Here is a 27617-nt window from a genome sequence, read left to right on the forward strand (position 1 = left end):
CGAAACATGGAATAGGGCAAACTACACATGTACGGATTCAGTTGTAATTCAAGTGTGTCTAAGATTGACATTGGTTTGACTAATAATCAAAATTCAACCTTTTCCAAGTTTGATTGATAGTAAAAAATATGTCATATAGTTTTTTAAGAGCCATTTTTTATAGAGGCTTGAATTTACCAAACTGAACCATGGCAACAAACCTCCTGACTTTAAGGGTCTTGTGCATATGAAATCCAGAGTTATGAATACCTTTAATACATTAATAGCAAATGCATATCTATTGGTATTATACATTTCAGTGTAAGTAGGAGTAGGACTCATTAATGCAAACAGGTTGGAAGCCCTATAAAGAATACATAAGGAATTTTAAAATAAATTACCTTTACTAAATAATCCTCTCCATAGAAACTTTAGTGTATTCTTTTTCTTAGTAGACAAGAATTGAATTTGAAAATAAAATCTATTCAATCATTTTTGTTGAGAATGTTATTATGAATACAACTATGTAATTAATGGAATTTGGGTGAAATGTTAGAATACAGTCAGAAATTAGTGAGTAAAACATATGGATGAATAGACGTGATGCTTAAATAATATATTCATAAACAATGCAGGTCCAGACTGTCAAGCTTGATGGTCTCCAGTGTCTCACACCAGCCTCATTACCTCTCCTAGTAGAAGCACTGTGTTCTATGCCCAACCTGACTTACCTGACACTTGGTGAGCTTCTCCATGAGGAGTTCTACTCTACATTGAAAGCAAAGGCATCATCCATACAGGTATGTGTGTCCTAATGTACATGTCATGGAGGGTCATTGCAAGAAAGAAATGGCAGTAATAGTTGTAAAGTGCACATGTATATATGTTTTTTTCTCCAAACACCCTTTTTAAAAGGCCATTCACTTGGTATATTGGAACAATGGATTAAAGCAAACTACACATGTACTGATTCAGTTGAAATTCAAATGTGTGAAAGCATTGTTTACCCATCCATGAAAGAACCTGCATTCATTCAGCAGATGTATTCGATTTATTGTATTATTACCAACGCTCCTTCTCCCCCTTTTCTTTTCTTCTCTTCTCTGCAAGTCGCCCTTTTTTATTTTTATTTTTATTGTAATGCCTCCGTTACGAAGTAGCCGGAGGCATTATGTTTTCGGGTTGTCCGTCCGTCCGTACGTCCCACTCTCGTTATCACGTTATCTCAAGAACCGTCTGATGGATTCCTACCAAACTTTGGTCATGTATGTAACTTGCAGAGCCAATGAATTGATTAGATTTTGGGGTTACGATATCAAAGGTCAAAGGTCACAGGACTCATTATATATGCAAAAAAAGCTTGTGATCGCGTTATCTCAAGAACTGATTGATGGATTCCTGCCGTACTTAGGTCATGTATGTATCTTGCAGAGCCAATTAATTGATTATAGTTTGGGGTCATAAGGTTAAAGGTCAAAGGTCACGGCTCAATATGTATGCAAAAATAGCTTGTGATCACATTATCATAAGAACAGATGGACAGATTACCATGAAAGTCAGGACATGTATGTATCTTGCTGAGGCAATGAACTGATTAGATTTTGGGGTCATGAGGTCAAGGTCACCGTCAAAGGTCATGGGGCTCATTATATATGCAAAAATAGCTTTTGATCCCGTTATCATTAGAACCGATGGATGTATTACGATCAAAATCAGACATGTGTGTCTTGAGTTCTACTCTACATTGAAAGCAAAGACATCATCCATGCAGGTATACATATGGGCTGTTGTGGGCTGCTATTCAAGAACAATATAGTAGGGATATACTAATGTCTTAGAAAGCTTTTTTCCACCTCATTTTCACCTTCTGTAAGTTGCCCTTTTCTGTTATTTCCCCCTTCTCCTCCACACCTGTTTTAGATAATTGTTAAAAAAAAGCAACTTTCAATTGATATTTCTACATTGTGCTAAAGTATGATTTAAGTTTATTGAATTGAAAAAGTTCTTCCGTGGGAACCCCTCCACATACCACCACCCCCTGTTCCCTTGAGGAAAGCCCCGTCATCCCTAGTCAACATCCCTTAATTGACCTGGGGCAACATGTAATTGTCATGGGAGTAGTTGTGTTGGGGGAGTTATTGTCTAGGGGGTAATTGTCCCGAGGCTCATTGTCCTTGCATTACTGTTTAGAAGTAGTTATTTTCGCGAGGATTCACTATTGTGAATTCCACAAATCACTGTTTGCAAGTTTAACAACATGCAAAATATTTCCAGCAAGTAATTTGGCGTGCCAAATTCACTAAAATAAGCCCAATCGCATGTCATATATGGCAGATATGCACTATAGCATGAGCCGCCACAACAGGGGTGGCGGAGCATCTTCCAAAGTGGGAGGGGGGAACAAAAAAAGGCACTCTCTGGGGAAATCTCAAAGCAAAACTATTCTATTTTCAGACATTGGTATATACCCCTATATTGTGATTAAATTATCAGGGAAGATTTCAATATATGCTTCTCTCTTTACCATAGTACAAGATACTGCTAAGAATCATACTTTGCAGTTGGGTGTGATGGTCTGAATATTCATTTGAAATTTTGACATTTGTGAGGTCGCAGTGCGAAAAATTACATCTTGTAAAGAGGAAAAAACAATCCTGATGGGGTTATAAGAACAATCTCATCATGAAAGACTGAAAAGACCTGTGATAAGAAACATACGGTGCCCTTAGTTGCTTTAAATTACGGGCACATTTTATGGTGAAAGGCAAAGGGGACACTTATCAAAAGGGATAAAGACATTTATTAGAAAAGGAAAGGAGCACGTCTCAAAGTAAAAGGGTCATTATCAGAGATGAAAATGTGGCACTTCTCGCACCTGAAAAGTGGCACTCACCAGAGATCGAAAAAGGCACTTATGAGAATATAAAATGGGCACTTATTTATATTATATAGGAAAAGGGGCATTTGTTGAAAGAAAAGGGGCATCTATCAGATTTCAATAAGGGCAATTATGAGAGGTGAAGTGGGCTCTTATGAGAATGGTAAATGGACACTTATTGCAAAGAAAAAAGGGAACTTGTCGAAAGAAAAAGGGCAGGTGTCAAAATAAAAGGGGCACTTATCTGAGATGAATAGGGCACTTATTAAAAGGTGGAAGTGGCACTTCTTACAAAGAAAAAAAAAGACACTTTTCCTATGTAAAAACTGGCATTTTGGGGATACCCCCCTCCCCGCCACATTCATTCATCCCGAAGGGTCTCGTGTAAGATGATGATTGTGATTTATCTACTGCGCAACATTTTTCTTACTCTACCTTTTTCTAATTTTCCATACTTTATTTTAGCTCTTGAGTGTATATTCCCAAGAAAATAGATTATATGCAAGAATGAAATAGATCCACTTACTTGAAACTAATACAAAGTTTACAAGCAATGTTGGTATTATATGTTACAGGGTTGTTTTCCTCAGATCAGGAAGGGAAACTTCAGGTTGAATGATGTTACTCAAGATGACTTGAACTCATTTCTTCACAACCTCTCAAGGTCAGTAAAGTATACCGGTATGTGATTTAAAAAATATATAAAACTCAGATAACAGCATTTAGACTTTGCATGAAAAGTGTGATATAGAAAAAAAGGGCCTCTAATGGAATATTAAGGAAAGCTACAATGCTGATACCCCTGCAATATTGTGATACTGTTTACCTTAAAAAATTGATGATTTCTTGTCTGAGATATCTAAATATTTAGTAACAGCTTTATTAAACAAATTCCCTACTGTAAAGTGGAATCACTCAACTTAAAATTGTTGAATTTTTGTGTTGGGGGGGGGGGGGGGGAGGGACTACAGTCTCTTCTATTTCTCTTTTCTTCTTCTTCATGACTGATCAAAATGTTTCTTGAGTGGTTTCAATAAGACCAATAGTTGTTCATTTCTTATTTCTCATCTGGCAAACAGATAGTAAGAAAAAAGTCTATTTTCTTATAGCTAAGGCGACTTGGACAACTCAAACAATACTCAGTTTCCTATCATTCCTTACAGTCCTTATTTCAGGTACGTTTCTACCTACCATGCCACTATGTCAAGTTCTGCTCCATCTCCTAACCCTCCAGTCTCGAGACATCATCAACCTGCCATGTCTGCAGGGTACCTTTCACCAACACAGTATCCACAGCCGGTTCCTGAGAGCACAGGTGCGACACATACCATCATGCCTTGGTCAAGTCAGGATCGCGACACTCAATCCTACCATGCCTCTACACCCAGCACTGCTTTGTTGTCTAACCCTCCAGTCTCTGGATATCATCAACCTGCCATGCCGAGATGGCACATGTCAGATACACCATTTCAACCAATGATTGAAGAGCGGTCAGGATCTAGCCAACCTCAGCCTAGTCAGATTTCCTCCACTACAGGATTCCATTCAGCTTCCCGTTATCCACCAAATGTATGGGAAAGAACAAGTAGACCAGGGTCTTCCAGTCAGGTTTCACATTCCACTAACTTTTTGTCCCCAATCCAAAGTACAAGCAGTACTGGTAGAGACCACCCTAAACAGCAGCCCATGGCCGACGTAAACTATCCAAGAAGGACATTACCACCACCAGAACACCCTCAACAGCAACCCATGGGTGATGTACACCCTTCAAGAAGGACATTACCACCATCAGACCACTGTCAACAGCAACCAATTGGTGATGTACACTATCCAAGTACATTACCACCATCAAACCACCGTCAACAACAACCCATGGGTGTTGTACACTATCCAAGAAGGACATTACCACCATCAGACCACCCTCAACAGCAACCCATGGGTGTTGTACACTATCCAAGAAGGACATTACCACCATCAGACCACCCTCAACAACAACCAATTCGTGATGTACACTATCAGAGAAGGACATTACCACCATCAGACCACCCTCAACAGCATCACATGGGTGATGTACACTATCCAAGAAGGGCATTTCCACCGCCAGACCACTCTCAACAGCAACCCACGGGTAATGTTACTGATGTACACTATCCAAGAAGGACATTACCACCATCGGACCACCCTCAACAGCATCACATGGGTGATGTACACTCTCCAAGAAGGACATTACTACCATCAGACCACCCTCAACAGCATGTTGGCAATACACCAGATAGTGTATTTCAATTCTCTCAGACACACAGAGGAGGTAGCAGTAGCTTGAGCAGGCCTTACAAGAGGCAAGCTACTTGTACTCAGTCAAGAGTTCCACAGGATTATCCTGAAATTTCAGAGAAACGATCAAAGTATGAAGTCTAGTTGCTATGGTATTGGTAGAGTAAGACAGTGTCCCACTGGTAACACTTTATCTTGACTTTGTGTTTGATACAGGGCTCCACACTAAGTTTGTTTGGAAAATAGGTTCAAACTTAACTTTTTCCACTCTGTATGCATTGGCTCTATGTAAAAACATCTGGGGGTCCGGACCTAGATTTCGGGCGTCCATGTGTCTCGGCTAGCCTGTTAGTTCCAAGTCTTGGGACCCATTTCATGAAGCCTTTTTCAATGACAAATGACCAAAATCAGTTACAAATCTGCTGATAATTAACCAATCAGAAGCAAGGATTTCACTAGCTTATTAGTAAAAACTGTCATTTGTCTTTGACGACAAGTTTTATGAAATGAGGCCCTGGTGTTAGAATAACCATTTGAAGAGAAAGGGATCGTAATATTGTCATGTTTTGTGAATGTGTACTTAATAAGCCCAAAACAGAGTTGCATCAAGAGCCCATTGTGTACCTGTTTTATGCAGAAAGGGGTCATGTTGTGTGGAAATGTTTTCTGAAAATACTCTAAATAGGGGATCATTTTTTCTCAACCATGCATTATGCCTGTCAATAGAAGGTGACACGGCCAGCAACTAGTTGTTATAATGATAATAACGGTGGCTTCTGATATAGTGATGCCGTCAAGCCATGACGCACCTTGCGCTCTAACATTATTACCGTGGTCCTAGGCGGCCTCCAAATATGTCATGTTTTGGCATATCGGGTGCCAATTTATACCTGGGTGGAGAGTGGCAAATGTTGATTAATGCCTTGTCAAGGATGTTAGTGCATTAGACAGTTTATGTAGTGCATGTACCAAGTATATGTGTATTGTAGACTTTTACCATTTTGTTTTAGTGATTTGCATGCAATGTATGACAATACCACTATGTATACCAGTATGTAATTGTTCAAATCATCTTATCGAAATGTCACTGTATTTGTCGATGTCATTGCTCATGTTCAATAAAAAATATAATTAAGTAGAATCTAAATCAACTTGTGAATTTGTGACCAGAAATGACCCAGATGTTAAGAGCCATATTGCTCTGGTTATCTTGTCTATGAACTTGATAGAACTCAATATGATAGTCAAGAACTAGCTTTGTCTGGTAAGGGTGTATGAATATAGGCCAGAGTTATCAGTGTAACATTTTGTCTGACGTGGAATATTGTTTGTAAATTAAGAACTACATCCAGTTCTAGATTTTAAAATCCATCTCAGGAAATATTTTCCTGGATTTTGTTGACATCATTCCAGTGTAAATATGCTGCTACAAGTTTAAGATACATGTCTCTTTTGTCAATTTAACATGCCCGAGTTATCAGTGTGATAGTTAATTTGAAATGGATTACTGTTTGTACATGTTTAACTACATCCACCAGTACTATATTAAATCCATTTGAGGAAATATTTTCCTGGATTTTCTTTACATCATTCCAGTGTACATGCAAATATGCTGCTATATATTTTTTACCATACATGTGTATTCTAATTGTATTTAGTACTGGATCACAATAATTTTGATGATACATATTCCAGATTATGATACATGTATATTTTGATTTTGTATATGTTTGCCATACTTGCCTTGTAAATACGTTTTATATTTTAGTAAGTTTGCATTCCTGATTGGCTTATAAGATACAATCCTAGACGCTATACTCTCATGAGAATTCCATTACCTTGCCTTTTTATCACCATCCTCTTCTGATTAAGTGATGTCATTTTCATAATCCACTCTGATTTTCGTAATAGACAATGCAAATCGCTCAGATCTGTGAGTTTATTCTGAATTATGTCATGCAAAAGGATGTACTAAACGGTCTTTCTTTCGATGATCATGAATTACTCAAGTAAAATTTGCGGTGCCTTAGATATATCAACATTTTGATGTACAAAGGAGACAAATGAATAAGCTAGGTGTAGTTTGATGATGGTGTATGTGTACTCGTAGCTGAAATGGTGTCATGCGACAATCAACATTTTGTTATATTTGCACGACCGTGCAATATAACAACCTTATTTTGCATGTTATATAACGTGTAAAAGTGAATTAGACTGCACATATCACTTCTAGTTCTCTACACAAAATATTGCAGGCATTTCATTGTTCAGTGTATCATTTATTAACCTCCAAATTCAGAATTCCCCTTTTGCCGTTATATTTCATCTTCAGCCTATGGCTTCAGTAAAATATCACATCACTCAGGAATTCTGAATTTTTCAGTTCATATATGCAAGTGCTTATGCTAATTCTTAAGTGAGGGAAGCTGATGTAAAGCATATCCTGTTTATATTAAATATGACTATGCATGTACATACAAGCATATATTCATCTTATTGAAATGCTCATTACATCTGGTTAGGGGATGTTTTTAATCTTTTTCATTCAATCTATATATACCCCTATATTATATACTGTATTGATATATTTAAGCTTGATAAGATTCAAATTTGAGTGGGAAGTTTGAATAAATTTGAAAATCAAATGAAATATGATTTATCTAACTTGTGATTATTTCGAAAAAAGGAGCAGCAAAGTATGGATAAAAGAATGAGAGATGAATGAGGAAATGACATACGAAATAGGTGTGGACATGAGGGAGATATATAGTTTATAAAACTAACCCCTTATGAATTCCGGGATTTTTGTATATTTAACCACAGTGACTGCCATTATTTGGTGTATTTCTCTTAGTCTCTCTCTCTCTCTCTCTCTCTCTCTCTCTCTCTCACACACACACATTATGTTTATGCTTGTTATGCTATTTTTGTTGTTGTCATTGAAGTATTTATATCTTGTTATTTTTTTTTAATTTCCATTCCAGTCATATCAGAAAATGATGATGTGAGAGTTGAAAGAATAGTAGTAGAGTAATCAATAACAAGATAGAAGAAGCAAAAACAAGGGGTATCCCTGTTCATCGATAGAGAGAGAGGGATATATATAGAGAGAGAGAGAGAGAGCGCGAGAGAAAAGAGAAAGAGAGAGATGGAAAGATACAGAGTTCTATCGAGATAGGGATACAGAGGAAAAAAGAGAAACACAGAGACGGAGAGGATGAGAGAGAGGGATATAGAGAAAGAGAGAGATGGACAAATACAGAGTTCTATAGAGATAGAGATACAGAGGGAAAAAGAGAAATACAGAGACGGAGAGAGATGTGAAATAAAAGGATAATAAGGTGAATTTGATTTAGCCCATTCTACTCTTCAATAAAAGTATCTTTTTGCGAAGTATTCTCAATTGCTGTAAAACACTAATTTCCCTTACCTCCTCTCTCATCCGAACTTTCTTTTCTTTTTTTCACCATTCAATATCTCTAATCTGTCATTTAGTACAAAATATACAAGATAGCCAGAACAATTGGATTATGAAAATACAAATATAACTATTGTTATTCCATACAACCCTTACATTCAATTCAGCTTTGTGTTGAAGACACACAGATAGATTCCAGCATGGATGTATAAAAATCAGCAAAACTTATCTTTTAAAGACTGTCAATACTTCTGGACCAGAAGACCACACAGCGAGGTCACTGACAGGTGGCTATCTCATTAACTCAGCTCTCAACTAACATAAGAAAAAGGGGATCATGGGGGCCAACAGGCACCGATTGGGGTAGTTTTCTATATAGAGGGAGCAAGTAGGACAGTGAGGCTTTAGAAATAAATAAACGAACTTCATCTGATATTTATCTTAGCATGAGATAATGACACAAAATGTCAATGAAACTTTCCACATTACATACACCAATGCTGAAATGTTTGAACAGTGGATCCCGTGTCAAAAAAATTCTTGGACATGAACTGCTTTCGAAAATAAATTGCCAATCGGTGCTTCATAATTATCGCACACATATGTAAATAAACAATTGGCTACTGAGAAGCTATTTGGTTGAGCCAGAGGCGGCCCTCCCGCGGGCCGGGGTGGGGGGGGGGGGCGGCAGGGGGCACAGTGATATGATACCCAATGTGCTATGAGCGGTTACATCTAAAAGCCATAGCCTTTCGCATAGCTCGCTAAATTAAAAGTAAATGGGCAAGAGACGATCCCCTGGCTAAATTTTGCCCTGAATCAAACCGGGCACGCCGATCTAATTCCTTTCCAGGTTTTGGGCATGGTAAACTGTGCTTCCCTAAATAAAAGGAGGAAACATAGTAGGCCTACCAAGGTAAAGAGTTGCCCAAGTTCTTATTCAATTGATATTTGCATCGGGGCTGTTACTTGGCTGTTATATTGTAACTATATTGTAAACCCAGGTGGAGGATTTGATCATGAATAAACATTCAAGACCGGCAGTGGGGGATCCACAATTCTCATGCAGGGGGAGGGGGCCCCGCCGGTACAAGTCCTAAATCTCTGTACCAAGCAAGAACAGAAAAGAAAGAAAGAAAGAAAGAAACTGAAAGCAGGAAAAACAGGATACCAGCCTTGCTCTTTCCTCCTCTCTTTTTTTTTGGGGGGGGGGGACGGGGGGGGGGGGGGTCGTGTCCCCTGTGCACCATGAATCCTCCCCTGACATGGTAACATTCAATCAGAGACCATATAGTTCCTACCAACATACACAATACACCTCGAATTTAATTTTGAACAATACTTATCACTGGATTGAAATTATGATACATAATCCTACAAATGAGGAATACTGAAGGAGTGAGTCAATCGTGACACCGAATGAAATATGATAAAGCTTAAGATGAGAAGACTTTATACACACTAAAGCATTGGTTTCAACAGGGATTGGTTTCAATAACCTTTGGCAGCATTGTTTGGTTGTCGGCCACGCCCTACAATGGCATCTAGCTCATTTTGTAACTGTTGGAGTCCACAAAAAACACTTTAAAGTTCAACCCCTTTGTACGCGTCTTTTAACAAAGGTCTGCAAACTTGTCCGAAAATGATATTAACCCCCCTCAAGCATGTCCAGTCCAGAATGCAGGGGACAGGAAGAGATCCTAATGTTCACATGTTTTATTCTTTAAGTTTCTAATTCATCTTCAAAGTTACGACCCAAGAAACAATGTGTTGAATGGTGTACTAGAATTAGAATTTAGTGAAGAAAACCCTTTTATTGACAAAGGAAATGCTTTGTTTTCTTCAATTCAACATGGATGTAATTGTGATAGATAATGAAATGCATAATAAATTGCGTGTTTTCCACATCCTTCAGTCAGCAACGTAGCATGGACATTAGATTGGAGAGATGTGACCAAAAAAATGGAATCAGATTACTCATAGTGTTCAAAAGTTAGTTTTTCTTTCTCTTTCATGTAGAAATATTGCTTTCTATCGACCCCCCCCCCCCCTCTCTCTCTCTCTCTCTCTGTCTTTCCTTTACTCTCTCTCTCTCTCTCTCTCTTTGCCTCTCTGTCTTCTCGCCGTCTCTCCCCCTCTCTCTCTCTCTCTTTGCTTATCTAAATTCTCGACTTTTCTCCGTTTCTCTCTCTCCCTCGCCCTCACTACCCCCTCTCACTCACGCCCCTCCCCCATATGTAACTCTCCCTCCGAATTTCATTCTACCTAACCGCCGTTTTGAGGCATCCCTTTTGGGGCCATGCATCCAACTTGATATTGCTTCGATCGATATTCCAAAATATGTAAAACAAGGGATTAATGTACATTATTAAGCGACTTAAACTTGCTTGATCTTAAATTATAGGTACATGTATTTCAATCTGTATATAAAACGTATAATTAAATCGTGTTTTTCAACTGGTTATAATTATGATACTGGATGGCAGTGTATGGGATATGGCTTGGGGGTTTACTAGTACAGGAATTAGGGTTCTACGACAATTCCCGCTGTGGACAATCACCCCCCGAAAACAAATCTGCCAATATCAAAACCAACTTATTATCATGAGGGTGGGGGATAGGGGTAATTTTCCGAGGAGGGGTGCAATGTTCCACGCGGGGTAATTGTTTACGGCCTTCTGCAAAGTAATGATATCGTGAAAGAATCTAGATTAAGCTAGTCTTTAAAAGAAATTGAAGAAACATTCGAGAGAAGCGGACACTTTTTTTTTTTTTTTTGGTCTCGAAATTTCAAAATTTGACATTTTTCTTCGTTGAGGGGGGGGGGGGGGGTAAGGTCACCTTATTTAGGTTAGCCGTGGGTATAATTTTTTTTTTTTTTTTTTTTTTTTAAATAATAAAAAAAAATTAAAAAAAATAAAACCAAAGGGGGGGGGGGGGGGGGTTTAGGTTTTTTTTAGGGGGGTTTACATACATAAAAATACCAAAGGGGGGGGTTGAACCCCCCCCCCCCCCCCCCCCCCCCCCCCCCTGCGTACGCCCCTGTATAGACCTTTACGGCCTTTACTAATGTATCAGGTGATCTGACCGGGAGATCTACAGGATATCTTACACTCCCGTAAAGATGATGATGATGATGATGATGATGATGATGATAGGTCTACACCATTATCATACGAGATATGAAGGCTGTCTACACTGTGTATCCCGCGCGAACGTAGAAGATATCTCCGCTTGGTACAAAACGCGCAGCCGGGGATTCCCCACTTCATTTGCTCAGTTTCTATTTTTGTCCCTATTCCCCGCTACCCACCCGATCGCCATCTTTCTGCTGCCAGAGACTGCACGTACTGCCGCGTCATCTCGCTTCCTAGTTCGATTCAGTGATTGATCTCACTAAATTTTAAGATCCGATCTTTCTTCAGTTGCAGTAGATTTAGATTGAAGTCTGTCGACGACGACATGCTGCCTCTGCAAACCTGATCAGACTAAAACAAGGTTAGTCTATTTCAAATAATATCCTCGTACTCGTAGGCCTACTGCACTGGCGCGCTACTGCATTTACAAATTAAATGTTAGTTGTATGATGTGGGTTGGGTGTCCGCTCACCAGCAACGCATAGTGTCCAGGGGCCAATGCTAATGCGTATTGATGGCAATTAACTCATGATCTCTACCCCCTTTATTACCTTATATACCTTATGTTTACGGGATGTAGTCTACTGGATAAATTGCGGAGATCTGCAGTCGAGTTTAATTCAGGTCTATCTTTCTTCCAAGGTCCATCTTCCTTCTCCAATATTGCAATAATTGTGATCTCATATATGTCATGAGGCCACGAGGTGGACTGACAGTGCAGTGTACACATTGCCTCAAGTTTGATGTTATTTTAATTTTTGTCTTCCTTATTTCCTTAATTGTCTAGTGTATTTCAACGAATTCTTGCACTTAAAGATAAAGATCAGTTCTGGTCATGCGATTGCATTGTGAAAGAAACGTTGTGGAATCGATCAGAAAAGGTTGATCATCTAGCATATAAGTATTGGTGTGTACTGCAAGGTTCTGGAATCACCAAAATGATAAGAAATTTGGCCCAGTCTTTTGATTTGAATTGATTTGATATGGTTTATTGATTAAAAAACATTCAAATAGCAGCCAGAGGCTGAAACAATTGAATTTACAAAAGATACATTCAAAAGCATAACATATACATATAAATGGCGATTCACAATAACAAGGATATGATCAAAGAAAAGAAGAGAAACAAGAGAAGAGATTGAAACGGATGACTAAAGGATAATTGAAGGAGAACGATCCCGTAGCAGAAGACATTAAGACAAATGTAACAGAAGATTAGAAGGACTGGTAAGATAATAACAGAGAGGGGAGAGAGAGAGAGAGGGCATAGAGAAATGAGAAAGAGAAGCTGGCGAGGAGACTACACAATAAAAGGGACAGATAAAGAGTAGGAAAGATAAATAGGCTGAAATGGAGAACTAGATATATAATCGGATAAAGTGTAATAAACTATAATACAAATATAATACCGTACAATGTAAATGCAGCATAATTTTTGAGACCAACTTAAACCGACTACAAAATTAAACAATGAATCCTAAAGCACAAACCGCAATGTCATTGATATTTTCATTATAGATATTTAAATATAAAAAGCTTTACATAATTAGGCAAAACATGGTTAATACACATGTATTTGCTTCAAGATCCATATTAAGATATATAATTATTATTGAAAATTGAATTTACAAAAAAAAAATAGCTGTTAAAAAAAGAGGAAAAATTCGGCAACAAACTAGATGTGATTAACAGAATTGCATTGTTGGATTGCTAATTTTTAAATACAGGTATATATATTATTTTTTGAAATTTGAATTGATACAATTAAACAAAACGAATGGATTATTATTATTTCAAGCTTATTTCAAATCTGAGTTTATTAGCCGTACAATGGTAGGGATAACAGATTTGCGATATGTCGTGGTTCTACACATTGGGATATTGAGTTCGTTGAGATCAGGCGTTTATAAGAATTATAAGAAACACAATCTAATAATTTACTTTAATATTAAAAAATGACAAATAAAGGTGTTTACCTAGTACCTAGTTTACCTTGGGTGTGAGGTTTATTTCCTTTGAATAGATGCTGAAAGTGAATGGAGTATTCGCATGTAGCTCGCACTCCTCGTATACTTACTCTACATATTTAGGAGTATTTACTATCGTAATTTTTACCGTATGATTATACCAAAAGTAGTCAAAACACTTTATTGCCTTTATTTTTTTTTTTTTTTTTTAGTAGAACAAGCAAATGTTCCCCTACTCCCTTTCGTTTTGCCTTTTATTTGTTCAATCATAAACTGCCTTGTTTAGTCTTTGGAATTTTTAATCAGTATTTTTCTTGCTAATCTAATCTAATCTAATCTAACTCTAGCTTTAGCTCTCGCAGCCAGCACCAGCGACATACTACTTTTAAAATGATTCTTGGTCTCCCCTAGACCGAAAATGTCTGTCTCTCTCGTTCGTTAGCCTCTTATTTGGGTAGGGTACGGTCCTCTCTTTAGAGACAGAGGCCGACCATAGGGTCTCTTGTGCAAACTTTGTGGCCAGACCTGGCCGCAAAACTTTGCCCAAAATATTCAATTTTAGCAGATGCATATAAACTTCAATATTTATGCTTTAATAGGCTTAACTACATCGGTTTCACAGTTTGACTGTATGATGCGCTTAAGGGTCTTTTTTCCAGATTTCCATCGTTGAAATAGAGCTCCATGTTGAAGGAAGATGTCATCATCCATTGACAGTAACAGTTTAATTTACAGCTACAGCTGCTAATACTGGAGAATAAATGCATCAGATATGCATCCGTTAAAATTGAGTATTTTCGGCAAAGTTTTGTGGCAAGATCTGGTCACAAAGTTGGCACAGGAGACCCCATGGTCTGCTTCTGTCTCTAAAGAGAGGAGCCGACCCTACCCAAATAAGAGGCTAACGAGCGAAAGAGAGGTCTCCCCCCTGTCAACAGCTACATGTATAATATTCTATCTACCTGTCTCAGTATCTTCTCCCGGTTCGGAGGTTGAGGTCGGAGGTTCGGAGGATTCTATCATCAGATTGCAACATCTCTCCATTTCACTCTATCTTCTGCCACTCTGGTGCACTCTTGCAGTTGGGCAATTCCACGGTAACGGAAGGACACTCAGACAAGATTTTTGAACTTCAGGTTCATACTAAAAGAAATGTTTTATTAGTATGTATTAAACTATGGGGAACAAAATGTGTTTCAGTCAAGTGGAAAGCTTCATCAACTTCACAAAGTTTGGATAAACACTAATTAACTGGAAAAACCATGTCCATTTTTATGTCCTTCCGTTACCGAGATAATTAATATGCACATTCTTAAACTACTTAACTATAATGACAATTTTTTGGGGGAGAATTAAAGGCACTTATATACAGTAGGTATTATATCTGTACTGTTTCACATCTTATACTAATAAAACAGTTCTTTTAGTATGAACCTGAAGTTCAAAAATCTTGTCTGAGTGTCCTTCCGTTACCGTGGAATTGCCCAGTTTTAGTCCAATCCAGTTCTTGGCATTCTCTTCCCAGTTGATTCTGGGTCTCCCTCTAGGTCTACTTCCTTCCACTCTTCCTTCTAATACATGTACATCCTTTGGTGCCTTTTAACATGACCAAAGTATTTGATTTTTCTCTCCTTAACTAATCCTACTAGTGCAATTTGTTTACGCCCTGCCATGTGCAATATCTCTTTGTTGGTTTTCATTCGTTTCCACAATATTTTCGTCATTCTTCTGTAGATCCACATTTCAAAAGATGTTATTCTATTTTCCATGGCCTTGTTTATTGTCCATGTTTCTGCTCCATACAAAAGGACAAACCACACATAAAGCAGGGCTCCCACTTAGCCGAGTTGTGACCTCGAGTTGTGGCGAGCTGGCGCGATCTTATGGCAAGCCGTTTTATTATTAATTGATATCAAGAAATATTTTACGTTGTAAAGCAACAGTAATTTTTGATATCAAGAATTCGATTTCGTGATATCAGGAAATCGATATCGTGATATCAAGAATTGAATTCTTGATATCAAGAATTATGTTTTAATGATAAAACTGCTTGCCATAATATAGCGCCAGCTCGCCACAACTCGAGGCTCCAACTCGGCTAAGTGGGAGCCCTGCTTAACAGTTTACTAGTCTCAACCTAAGCGCAAATTTCACCTTTCTATTTGTGAATAATCCTTTCATTGCCAGAAATGTATTCCAAGCAATTTCTATTCTTCTTTTTATTACTGCTCCGCATCTGGCATCATCTGTGATGTTTTGTCCTAAGTAGATGTTATTACTGACTTGCTCAATGATATCTCCATCGAATTTCAAACATATTCTAGGCTTATTCTCTGTTCTACTAAAAATCATTGACTTAGTTTTCTTGACATTCATGCTTAGACCAAACTCTTCACTTTTGACTAATATTAATTAATATGTAATGAAGTTTTCTTTGTGTTGGCCTCCTCCTCAAAAGTGAGGAGTTTACACTATTACAACTGTGGGTGTTAGGCAAACGACTCGTCCTCTCCCATCACAGGCTTGATCGAGTCAAGGATCTTTCGTCGTAAACTTACCAGGACCCCAATTCTAAGACGATCTCTATGTCAATTAGATTAAGCTCCTCACCCCAAAAAACCCATTGAAGACCTGTAGTTGCTGACCTCCTGCCCTATGCCGTTTGGAAGAAACTGGTTAAGGCAACTGTTTAACATATGTATACAACAAATCTACAGATTCTGCTCTCAACAAGTTCTCGCTCCAATTGCTTACATCATCTGTGCCCATCTTATTACCATCAATTATCCACTCACCCCTCCAACAACATGCCACCATGCACTCTCAAATTGCAACTTCTTTGTGGCATCTACCCAACAAGCAAGCACCTTTTTCAAACCACCAAAGTTGATAAGAACCAAAGTTATTTATGTGGATTCACGCAAGAGACAGTCACGCACATGATTAGGGAATGCCCTCTCTACTTCAATGCAAGGTTGCCGTTTATTACCAGCCTACCCATCCAGGAGAGGTTTAATTAATGTCTGCTGCACTCACAGATCTCATCTAGGGAAGATGACTGTTATCCCCGATTCTGACATTGGCCGTGTCAATCTGCACTTACATGTATATCCAAGATCTATTTAGGCTTTATTTCCATTTTTCCTTCTTCTTGTGTTTCTTTTCCAAAGACTTTCCCTGACAGTGCTATGGTCAGCCGATGCCCTGTGCTCACACACAGTTCTTCGCCAAGTTGAGGAATTCAATAAGAGAAAGAAGATTATGATGTTCATTTTGCGCGATGAAAGAAACCGGGCACATTGATTGCATGACAACTACTGTCCAAAACCTTACCCTATTATAAGCCTGTTATATGATATAGTGAATTGAAACTCTCTCAAGGATCTTTTTTCATCTTATTTTATGTACGTAATGTAGATATTTCTGAATACTTTTTTTCAGGTATTGTTGCCAAGTCATCACCATTTTCCAGAGAACTAAACTTCTGTTGAATGCGAAGGATATCTTACACCATGGATGGATTCTGCCTTCTCTATCTGCTCCTGCTCCTCTTGATGAGATCTGGTGACGTTGAAACCAATCCAGGTCCTGACACTGCTGAAAGGTATGCATATACTGGCTTACCTTGATTCATTGGGTCATCGCGTCCAGTCAGGCATGCGTTACACAACTTTTTGTGAAACAAAAGATTGTGTAAAGATGCCCGTTCAGGATGCAATCTTTCATAGATTTGCCGTAGGGTTTTCACAAAGTGTTGGACAAATTAGACCAGACCATTTATACATGAGAGGGGTTTATTTCACAAATATTAGCCTCCGACATCTTGTAAATAAAAGGGGCATGTTTTCACAAAAGGTTGCTCCACAACCCAACACGACGCGATGACCTGATGATTCAGAGTACAGGTACTGGTAAGCCAATTATATTGACTATGCTTGATATTGAAAATAAATATGATGATGATAATAATAATAATAATCATCATCATGATTATCATCATCTAATTTAGTAATAATAATAATTTAAACATTATTTTTATAGAAGAAAAACGGCCCCCAAAAAGCCACACAAATATAGCCACTCACAAAAAAAGAAGCCTTGGATATGTACATTTTGTTTTAAAAGCTTCTAAAGTGATACAAATCATTTGTTTTGTCATACATTACCTACAGTATACTCACAAAGCACTATATCTGACAATAAATAGGCTTGGCCAGCTATAATTAGCATGACAGCCATCTTGGAAAAAATGGCAAAATAGTAAATAGTAAGTAATGCCCTGCCTCCTACTTTTTTTTTAAAGTCGGAAAAGAAACACCTTATTTTGTTATTTGGCCTTATTATTATTATTCTTAAAAGTAGTAGTAATCCTTTTCTTCTTATATTATTGTTTATTACTATCACCATCATTATTATCACCATCATTATTGTATTATACTGCCAGACTCTGCTTTCTTTGGAATGATTATCCTTACCTTGCCCAGAGCCATCTATACACAGAGTTTGGCCAACCCGATTGCAGTTGGACACAATATGGTGACTACTGCTGTGTTGGGCAAGCACAAAACAATATGTGCCATGTTGTGACCCAGTGAAACCAAGGTTGCCAAACTGTTTCAAATGTTAATATCACTGTCAATGTATTTTGACATCCGCAGGCTTTTTTATTGCATGCTCGAGCACATAATAAAAATTGTTAAGTGTCTCATGATAGCTTACAGCCAATAGGATGCTCTCTAACTAATATTCTATTGTTCCCAATTGATTTATTATTCATTTTACAGTACTGTCAGTGATATGGAGTTCCTGAAGCTGGCCCATGCTATCCCTCCATCTTACTACGATGCTGTAGGGATATCTCTAGGGATCCCCTTAGCTCAGCTACAGGCAATCCTGATTCAGATGTCGAATAATTATTCTAATGCATTTTTGCGGGTATTCATGAAATGGAAAGTCAAGCAGCAACCTCCACACTCAAACAGACGACAGATTTTGGCAGACGCACTTCGAGAGATTGACTTGGGTGGCCTATCGGACAGATTACTCAATGAACCTCTAATTCCAAACAGCACAGGTAAACAGATATTAATTCTTTCTCCACCAGAAGACATATAGAAAACTGTGCATGAAACTGAAGTTTTTACCATAGAGATAGTGAGTGCTCTATTTCTATACATTTGTCACAATTTACAAAAGTGTCACATTTTATCAGGCCCTGTGCATGTTGTATAATTTACTAATTTAACTTTGTTAATCCTAGATATTTTCTGGACACCAATATAGCTCAAGTACTTTTAGTAACAGCAGAATTCAATGTTTGCCAGCTTTCTTTGTTCTTCAAACAAATTATATTTTTTTGCGTCATCCCATTATGATAACTGTAATTATGCATCCAGCCACCGAACGTGGTGCCGGAGAAAATATGTTATGGGGATGTCTGTCCATCCGTCCTACTTTTTTGCTATTGCGATATCTCAAAAACCACTTGAGGTATGAACTTCAAACTTATTGATAGTATGTATCACCATAGGCAGATAATCTTGATTAGATTTGGGTGTTAGTGGGTCAAAGAGGAAATTACAGTTATAGCCTCATAATATGTCAAGAACCACTTGAGGTATGAACTTCAAACTTGGTGTTATCATGCATCACCAAAGTGAGATGGAGTGATTAGATTTTGGGATAAGTTTCAAAGGCCAAGGGCCATGAGGGTCAAATTTAATTAATTTTTAGGGTTTTAGCCCCATTATTGAAATGTCTCAAGAACGGTTTGAGCCATGAATTTCAAATTTGGTGTTGGTATGCATCACCATACTGAGACAAACTGTTTATTTTGGGTTAAGAAAGTCAAAAAGTCGGCAAAACTACTTTAAAGCTATTTTAGTTGAAAATTATTTTAAAAAACTACAAATGGTATGCGTCACCATAGGGAGACAAGTAATCCGATGTTGGGTTGTCAGATCAACGGTCATGGGTTGTAAAGATCAATCAACATGTATATATAGGCTTTTTGTTTTCATTTTGATATTTAAAGATTGATTCGAGCCCTAATCTTAACTGAATTTAGGCAGAGCCATACTGGAGATGCAGTCATATTTGTCTTGATTTTTTCTCAAAATAATATGTGTTATTGTCAGGGAAACTCTGGATCGCTGAAATATCCTAAGTCAAACGTCTACATCTACATCATCATTTGTTTAAAAAAATTCCAGTGATATTCTTCTACAAGTACATGTATACACAAATTAGTCATATTTTTTTTAATGCCCTTAAAATTGAATAAAGTCATATAAAATCAGACAAACATGTAGGACTTTATGTCTTTGACTACATGCACCTAGTCGTATGTCACACTATTAGCCTCAAGCCTTTACAATCCTTTCAGATGTATCAAAATATGTTTATGTGCAATCATGTGAATATGGATTATGTATTTTTAGGAGTGCCATCAAGACTGCTCGAATCACAGACCAAACCTCCTTCAGCTGAATCTCAGACCAAACTACTTTCTCCTGAACTGGTTGAGCGGTGTGCAAATGATTTCAAGTTCAAGTATAGGTCAACTCTCTGTAAGATCAGAACTGATCCTCTCAATCCTGCTTCCACTGTGCAGTTTGACGACATGTATACTAATCTTGTCTTACTAGAAGAACATGGGACAAACAAGCGAGGGCTAGATTACAATGATATGCTTGATCTCAAAGTCAATGGAGAGTTCCCCAAGCGAATCATGGTTCAGGGAGAGGCAGGGGCTGGAAAAACCACATTCTGTGCTAAGATTGCCTGGGACTGGATTGAAGCAAGGCATTTCAGTCACTTTGTGTGGGTCTTGATAGTTCCTCTACGTGAATTTAAGCAACACACTATTGGCGAGATTGCAAAGTCTTATCTGGCCAAAAACAATCCAGCAACAGTTTCTCAGATTACTGAGTATATCCGGTCAAATCCTGACAAGGTATTCATCGCATTCGATGGGCTAGATGAAGTCAAAGGCAAAATCATGAAGACAAAATCTTGCGACACACAGCCTACTGATCAAATGCAATTTCAGCCATCACAGCCAAGTGTCACCTCCTCAGTGGCATGTGGAAGCTCATCTGGTGATATTGGACTTGTAGATATTCTTTGTTCAGATCAACTTGCCTCTTGCCCAGTCTTGGTGACCACTCGCCCATGGAGAGCAGTAGAGATTAGATCAGATGGTGATCTAATGAAGCTCTACACATTCATTCGTGTTGAGGGTTTCAACAGAGAGAATTTGTCAGATTACATTCACAAATACTTTCCAAAGAATGATGATAAAGCAAATCAGCTTATCCAATTCACCAGTGAGAATGATGTCATATCTGAAAACATGGCCCACTATCCTATATATGTAGCCATGTTGTGCCTTATGTGGAAAGAACTTGATGAGCAAAAACTAAAGGAAATGAAATCACTGAAATCTTTTTCACAGATATTCAAAGAAATGATTGCCTTTCTAAAAGAACATTATGCTCAGAAAATGGTGAAGAAAGTAGGCAGCCTCTCACTGGTTTCTTATTTGAACAAAATTGATGATCTGCTTGGACCGATTGCCAAGCAGGCCCTCAATGGTCTGCTAGAAAATACCTTGATTTTCGGTGAAGAAGATTTCAAAATATGCCCAGAATCCAAGGACACTGCCTGTCGGGTTGGGATTTTGTCTCAGGAGGACAGAATTACCAGTAGCATGGACATACATAAGAGGACTTCTCATATGCAATTGCCAGTCTTTTTCCCTCACAAACTGTTTCAGGAGTACATGGCTGGAGTCCACCTTGCTTCCCTGTATGAATCTGATTGTAATGAATTCAACAGGCTGATTGAGCAAGTAGTGCTGCCAAGGAAGGAGGAGTTTAGGTATCTCCTGTACTTCACTGTGTCACAAAACAAAAGTATTGCAACCCACATTCTGAACTCTATGCTTAGCTCTCGACAGTACACAGATGTACGTGGAGAGTTATCTTTCATTGTTGATGTAGCCTTTGAGAGTCAGGACCCAGATGTAGCAGCCTTGGTGAGGGACAGGGTTTCATCAAATTCAATTACACTGACCGTATCCACTAATATGACAGCACACACTGTAGCTGGTTATGCTTTCATTGGACCACATGTGGTAAGTTAATCACAGTTTGATGAACAAAATTAGTTCATCCATTTTTGTACACTTGCAAAATTTCAAGATAAAGACAATTTGAAAAGGGGCAAAAATTACTCTGAAAATTGATGTCATGCATAGCCGATACGTGTTACAGTTGGGCAGAAACCCAGCGTATTCCGAATTATGACCTGCTTTCAATTTTGATTCACTCAAAATTTTCTAAGTGAACATATACCGTGTATGGTATCATTTGAAGGGGGTACTTCTTTGCAGTCATTTTGACCCCATTGTCATCCACGCTAATGTACTACAAGCATGTCACGCATTGTAATGTGATGCATAGCAAATTCAGCATTTTCTACAATTACCTTGTGATGATTGACGTCATGACATTTTACCGAACTTGGCAGGCAGTTGTCAAGTAGGTTGATACACATGTCTCCCAAGTTTCATAGACCTAGGTATAAAGTTCGCAAATTGAGCACATGTTGAAGTTATTTAGGAATTTTCCTGAAAAGTATGGGTTTTTTTTAGAGCAATTTTTTGCAGAAGTCGGTCAGTGGTAGGGTGCATTTTTTTGGCTGAAAAGGATGTATCTGGAAGTACTATCTAAATGTAAAAAGGGTACTGATTAAGCCAAGCATGTTGGAGCTATAGCAACATAAACACATCCATTTTCAGAACTTTATAGGATGATATTCATATCAAACTTAACCATTGATGTGTGAAATTCAACAGAAAGATAAAGATGCTGTAAAAATTTCAGAAAGGACTTGAAATTACTATTAAAGTTATGGTCATTTTTCTTTTCATTGGTCAATATTTAAAGAATTTTAGTGATTCTTGAAAGAGACGATTTTGGAGTATGAAGATGGCATTTGAAGGGCCATTTGTATGTAGAAGATGAAGAGTAACTCTTACACTATCTAGAGGAGTTTGTTAGAAGTCTGTAGCATCTAGGATAGTGGAGATAGGTAGGCTGAAAGAAACACATAAAAACGGATCAGAAACAGTCAAAATGGCGCCTGGACAGTCAGTTCAGTGCACATACCGGTAATGGGATGGTAAAGAAAATGCATACAAAATCTGAAAGGAATTGGGATAGAGAAAGGGACCTAATTAGGAATAACAAGCGATGCGTGCAAAACGGATCTAATGTCAGTGGACGAGGAATTAAAATTTTAAAAATCTGAAAATGCAAATCTATACCTTTTAGATGAGATAACATTTGGGGAAAGGGAACTTCATGAATAGTTTGCACATTTTCATCCCTTCCCCAAAATATCTCTTGCCTAAATGAAGTCCCAATTCTTGGTTTATAAATGTTTAACAGGGCACAAAGAAATCTGTTTGATATTATTATTGGCCCCGTCTATAATTTGGGTTACCTGTTTTGATATGGCAACTCTTGAGACTAGATTTTTGCTCCGTATTCACCCTTTTAATTTAGTGATCGTATTCCTACTTACATTTATAAATGATTAAGATAGGATCGAGGCACCAGATGGTGTGAACTTAAATAATCTCTTTTGAAATCTGTTCGTAGACTTATACTCTTCTTTTATTTTTTTAAGGATTCTCTGTACACACATGGTAAGCTAAGATGATATTCCTACTCAGTACTGTCGCAAAAAATAGGAAATTGATATCAAATGTCATGGCAATAGTTCTTCAGCCTGTACCCTTATTTATTTCCTTTTCTTTCTTACGCTCTGTAGTTCTAGCAGCATATCTATGGAAATCCCTCATGTAAGTTATACACACATATGCCTAACATCCAAGTGAACATTTATACTCTGCATCCCATCATTTTATTCAGGTTACACTCAAGATTGACAGAAAATGTGGACCTACTATGTCACTTGATGTGGCAGAGATAATATGCTCCATGCCATCCTTGAAGGAAGTTTCTCTACAAAGTGCATTCCATCATTGTTTTTTTGAAACATTTGCAAGGAAAGGAAAAGAATCAAAGGTGAGTGGTTCATTCACAATCGTGATGTATGTGTGAGTGTTTAACTTAATTTCATTCCATTACCATCTCTTCCCTTTTCTAATGTACAGGCATTTTTCTTTTCTTTAATTCCTTTAAATGTCTCATATATATGCTGGTTCTTTTGACAGAAGAACATATATCAATGGTCTTTTCACTAAGGCTGCAGTGTTAATAAAAGCCTTTAAGTGTGAATACAACAACCGTTGAAACTGTGGAAGATCACAACGTACTTAAAGGGGAAGTCAACCTGATATTAAGTTGATTTTAATAAAATTAGAAAAATAAGAGAAATAAATTGGTGAAAGTTTGGGCAATATCTGATTAAAGATACAAAAGTTTTGAATTTGTTATGTTGTCATCAGTGGAAAACATATTTTCAACACTGTGATGTATCTTGAGAGCTGCTCTCCTATTTGCTCTGTACTAAAAATTGAGATATTTTTAATTTCCCTCAAGAAAACTTTCAATAGGAGGTCATATTGTGTTGGCATAGTGTGGTGCATGTACTCCTGTCATTACCAAATTAAATCTCACATTTTACTATAATCTTTAAGTTATTTGTCATGCGCGCCCTATCATCATCTTCAAACAGGCTTCTAGATCCTTCCAGACCATTTTGATCTTCATGTAACACCCTACTTCAAGTGATATTTTCATCAGTTTTCAAGCTTGGTCTAGGGGGCCCAGCACAAGTTCTACAGTGTGGTCCCATGCATTGAGATTCTTGCTGGACTTAGGAACAACTACACACACACATCAACTCAGTCTTCTAGTCAACTTTTCCTTATCACTCATCATGATCTATGGATATTTTATTACAAGCATCTAAATTTCTTAACCATCCAAGATAAAGTAAGACCAATCCAGTTATTTTATTTCCAGTTATTTTCCAGTTATTTTTACTGGACTTTGTCTTTGTCTTTGTAAAAGCTACACTCACAAATTCAGTTCAATTTAAGTGAGACCAAACCAGCTTTTTCTCAGTTGTTATCCTGTTTTATAGTCTCTAGCATTTTATCGAAATTTGCACCAATCTATAGTCCATCAAAATCGAGCTGTTTGTCTCTGAAACCTAGCTTCCTACATCATGCAGGAACATCACCTCTTCATCAGCTTACTTGTCCTTATGTCTTCTATGCACGTGCTTGTGAAGACATACGTCATTGAAGAAAGTGCTACACGATTTCCAGATCAGCAGGAACATCTTTTGATATTGCCTAACTTCAGCTCTCGTGATTTTAGTCGTGCAGGTGTACGCAGCCTCTGCCTTTTTCTCAGATTCCAGCAGAAGCGCAGTAACTCTCCATGTGTCCTCAACATTCGTTCCACCAGTCACCTGGCCATCTTACTACTTCTCAGTGGGCAAGTTGAGCCCAACCCAGGTCCGGACACTCCTCCTACATGCGTTATCTGCAAGTCGGATGTCTCTGTCAATGACAAAGCAATATTGTGTGACAATTGTGATGCCTGGTGTCACATCTCATGTGTAGGCATCTCGGCTTCTTCGTACAGTGTTCTCACCCGTCTTAGCAGTTTTTCGTGGATATGCTGTAAGTGTAACAGCATCAATGCAGAATTATCATCTTCCATTCTGGATGCTGACTTCACCAGTCCTAACCGCTACTCAGCTCTCCATGACGATGCAAGCGAGGTTGATGTTGCCAGTGGTCCTCAAGCCTCCACTCCCACTGACAAGGCACCACCCCTACAGTTCTCTTCACCAAGGAAAAATAGAAGGAAGGCATTGAAAGCAGTCATAATTAACTGCAATGGCCTCAAGAGTTTTACGAAACAGTCCCAATTTCAGGCCCTGATCGATCACCACAGACCTGATATCATACTTGGTTGTGAATCGAAGCTAGACGGCACCTGCCCGACATATAGCGTCTTTCCTAGCTCTTACAATGTTTTTCGAAAGGACAGAAATGAACATGGCGGAGGAGTTTTTGTAGCTGTTCAGAAACTCAGCAAGGCTGTTGCGAAATTCTCAATGGATTTTCTATCATCTTAACCAGAGCTGAAGTCAGTTGATGAAAACTGGACCTGTATCACATCACTCATCAACAAGTGCAAGGATGAATTCATCCCATCCAAGATGTCAAGAGCCAGACGCAACTTGCCATGGATCACCATTTCCCTCAAAAGGCAAATGAGGAAGCGGGATCGTTTGTTCAAGAGGGCACGAAGTCAGCCTAGTGCATCCAATTGGAAGGCCTACAGGCAGCTTCGAAACGAACTGACCAAACGTGTTCACCAAGCTCATCACAATTACGTCTGCAACATAATAGGTGAGAGCCTATATGCGAACCCCAAGGCTTTCTGGTCATATGTAAAACAGCGTCGATCTGAAAACTTTGGTATACCACCCTTGAGAAATGATAACAAGCTCCATATCTCAAACAAGGACAAGGCTGAATGTTTGAATAATTACTTTCATTATACCTTCACCAAGAGCAACGTGGATCAAGTTTGCATAAGCCGGCCCTCCCTATACAATGACATAGGGCATCTCCACATCCACCGGTCTGGTGTAGTTAAGCAACTGCTTCAACTGAATCCATCCAAAGTCAGTGGCCCAGATGAGATACATCCAAGACTTCTGAAGATGCTAGCACACGAGATAGCCCCTGCATTGTCATTTCTGTTTCAACAGAGTTACAATACCGGAGAAGTGCCTTTAGACTGGAAACGTGCACTTGTAGCCCCTATTCATAAGGCAGGAGATAAATGTTGCCCAGGTAACTGCAGACCTATATCGCTGACGTGTATCTGCAGTAAGGTGATGGAACATATTATGCTTAGCCACATTTCTAAACATCTTGCAGCTAACAACATACTCATTGATGAACAGCATGGTTTCAGACAGAATCTTTCGACAACAACATAACTTGTCACAGCTACCGATGATTGGTCATCCTCTCTTCAATCTAGAGGCCAAACTGATATCGTCTTTCTCGACTTCCAAAAAGCGTTTGATCGCGTACCACATCCACACCTTAGATCCAAACTACATTACTACGGAATCAGGGGAGACTCTCTCCGCTGGACTATGTCACTCCTAGCGAATAGACATCAAGCTGTCGTCGTCAATGGTGCTCGCTCAGCATGGATGCCTGTTACTTCAGGAGTACCGCAGGGTTCTGTCATTGGCCCCATACTTTTCCTGCTGTACATCAATGACATCAAACTCAACATCAAGTCCACAATGCGTCTATTTGCAGATGACAGTGTCATCTACCGGCGTATCGACTCTCCCTCAGACAATATACTGCAAGAAGATCTCCATGTTCTTGCAGACTGGTCTACTAAATGGCTGATGGGATTCAACATCCAGAGTTTTTCGGAACTAGAGATAGATGCCATGTGTTGCGTCTGGCCAGATGAAAGGGGCTACCTGTAGATTGATACATGTTGTGGTGCATCCGGGGGGGGGGGGGGGGGGTGGAAGCATGATGGGTATAGACATGTGCAAATCCTATTATGCATGGATATCCCAACAATAATGAAAATTCTAAATAACTTCGTAGGGCGCTTCGGGTTTTTTTTTACGTGTTGGAATTGTGCTTATTTGATGTGCGATAATGTGGTGGAGAAACGTTTACAGTGCACTCTCGTTATAAAGAACACCGATATAACAAAATTTCATTTTAAAGAAGTAAAATCTCTGGTCCCATATCTTGGATTTCCTTTGTATTCTATTGTTTTGGCAGCCCTGATATAAAGAAATTTTGTTATAAAGAAACAATTTCATGGGTCCCAAGGACTTCTTTATAACGAGACGACCAAGATGTGACTTTTGCTTTGGACTACCATCCCCCTGTTCATGAGGAAAATGATGAACAACCG

General features: G+C 38.5%; 2 protein-coding genes across 2 annotated transcripts; both read left to right on the top strand.

Moving 5' to 3' along the window:
- Positions 1-375: 375 nt before the first annotated feature.
- On the top strand, positions 376-4556 carry LOC115924165. The gene is made up of 4 exons (XM_030986017.1): positions 376-779; positions 3433-3521; positions 4033-4172; positions 4504-4556. Exons 1-4 carry the CDS (start codon positions 609-611, stop codon positions 4554-4556), a joined length of 453 nt encoding a protein of 150 aa, XP_030841877.1. The 5' UTR covers positions 376-608.
- A 7294-nt stretch (positions 4557-11850) lies between these two features.
- On the top strand, positions 11851-27171 carry LOC105440684. Its single transcript, XM_030986018.1, has 8 exons — positions 11851-12047; positions 17095-17257; positions 18438-18727; positions 20094-21790; positions 23595-23750; positions 24865-25615; positions 25787-26059; positions 26741-27171. The coding sequence occupies exons 2-8, from the start codon at positions 17145-17147 to the stop codon at positions 27169-27171; spliced, it is 3711 nt and encodes a 1236-aa protein (XP_030841878.1). The 5' UTR covers positions 11851-12047; positions 17095-17144.
- Positions 27172-27617: the final 446 nt, after the last annotated feature.

This window comes from Strongylocentrotus purpuratus, unplaced genomic scaffold (genome assembly GCF_000002235.5).
Source record: "Strongylocentrotus purpuratus isolate Spur 01 unplaced genomic scaffold, Spur_5.0 spur5_scaffold_15, whole genome shotgun sequence".
NCBI lineage: Eukaryota > Metazoa > Echinodermata > Echinoidea > Camarodonta > Strongylocentrotidae > Strongylocentrotus > Strongylocentrotus purpuratus.

Coding starts and splice junctions, on each gene's coding strand:
- LOC115924165 (XM_030986017.1), top strand. CDS start 609: ATGCAGGTCCAGACTGTCAAGCTTGATGGTCTCCAGTGTCTCACACCA. Junction 780..3,432: donor CAAAGGCATCATCCATACAG/GTATGTGTGTCC, acceptor TATATGTTACAG/GGTTGTTTTCCTCAGATCAG. Junction 3,522..4,032: donor TTTCTTCACAACCTCTCAAG/GTCAGTAAAGTA, acceptor TCCTTATTTCAG/GTACGTTTCTACCTACCATG.
- LOC105440684 (XM_030986018.1), top strand. CDS start 17,145: ATGCGAAGGATATCTTACACCATGGATGGATTCTGCCTTCTCTATCTG. Junction 18,728..20,093: donor TCTAATTCCAAACAGCACAG/GTAAACAGATAT, acceptor ATGTATTTTTAG/GAGTGCCATCAAGACTGCTC. Junction 26,060..26,740: donor TTACGTCTGCAACATAATAG/GTGAGAGCCTAT, acceptor ACTTCCAAAAAG/CGTTTGATCGCGTACCACAT.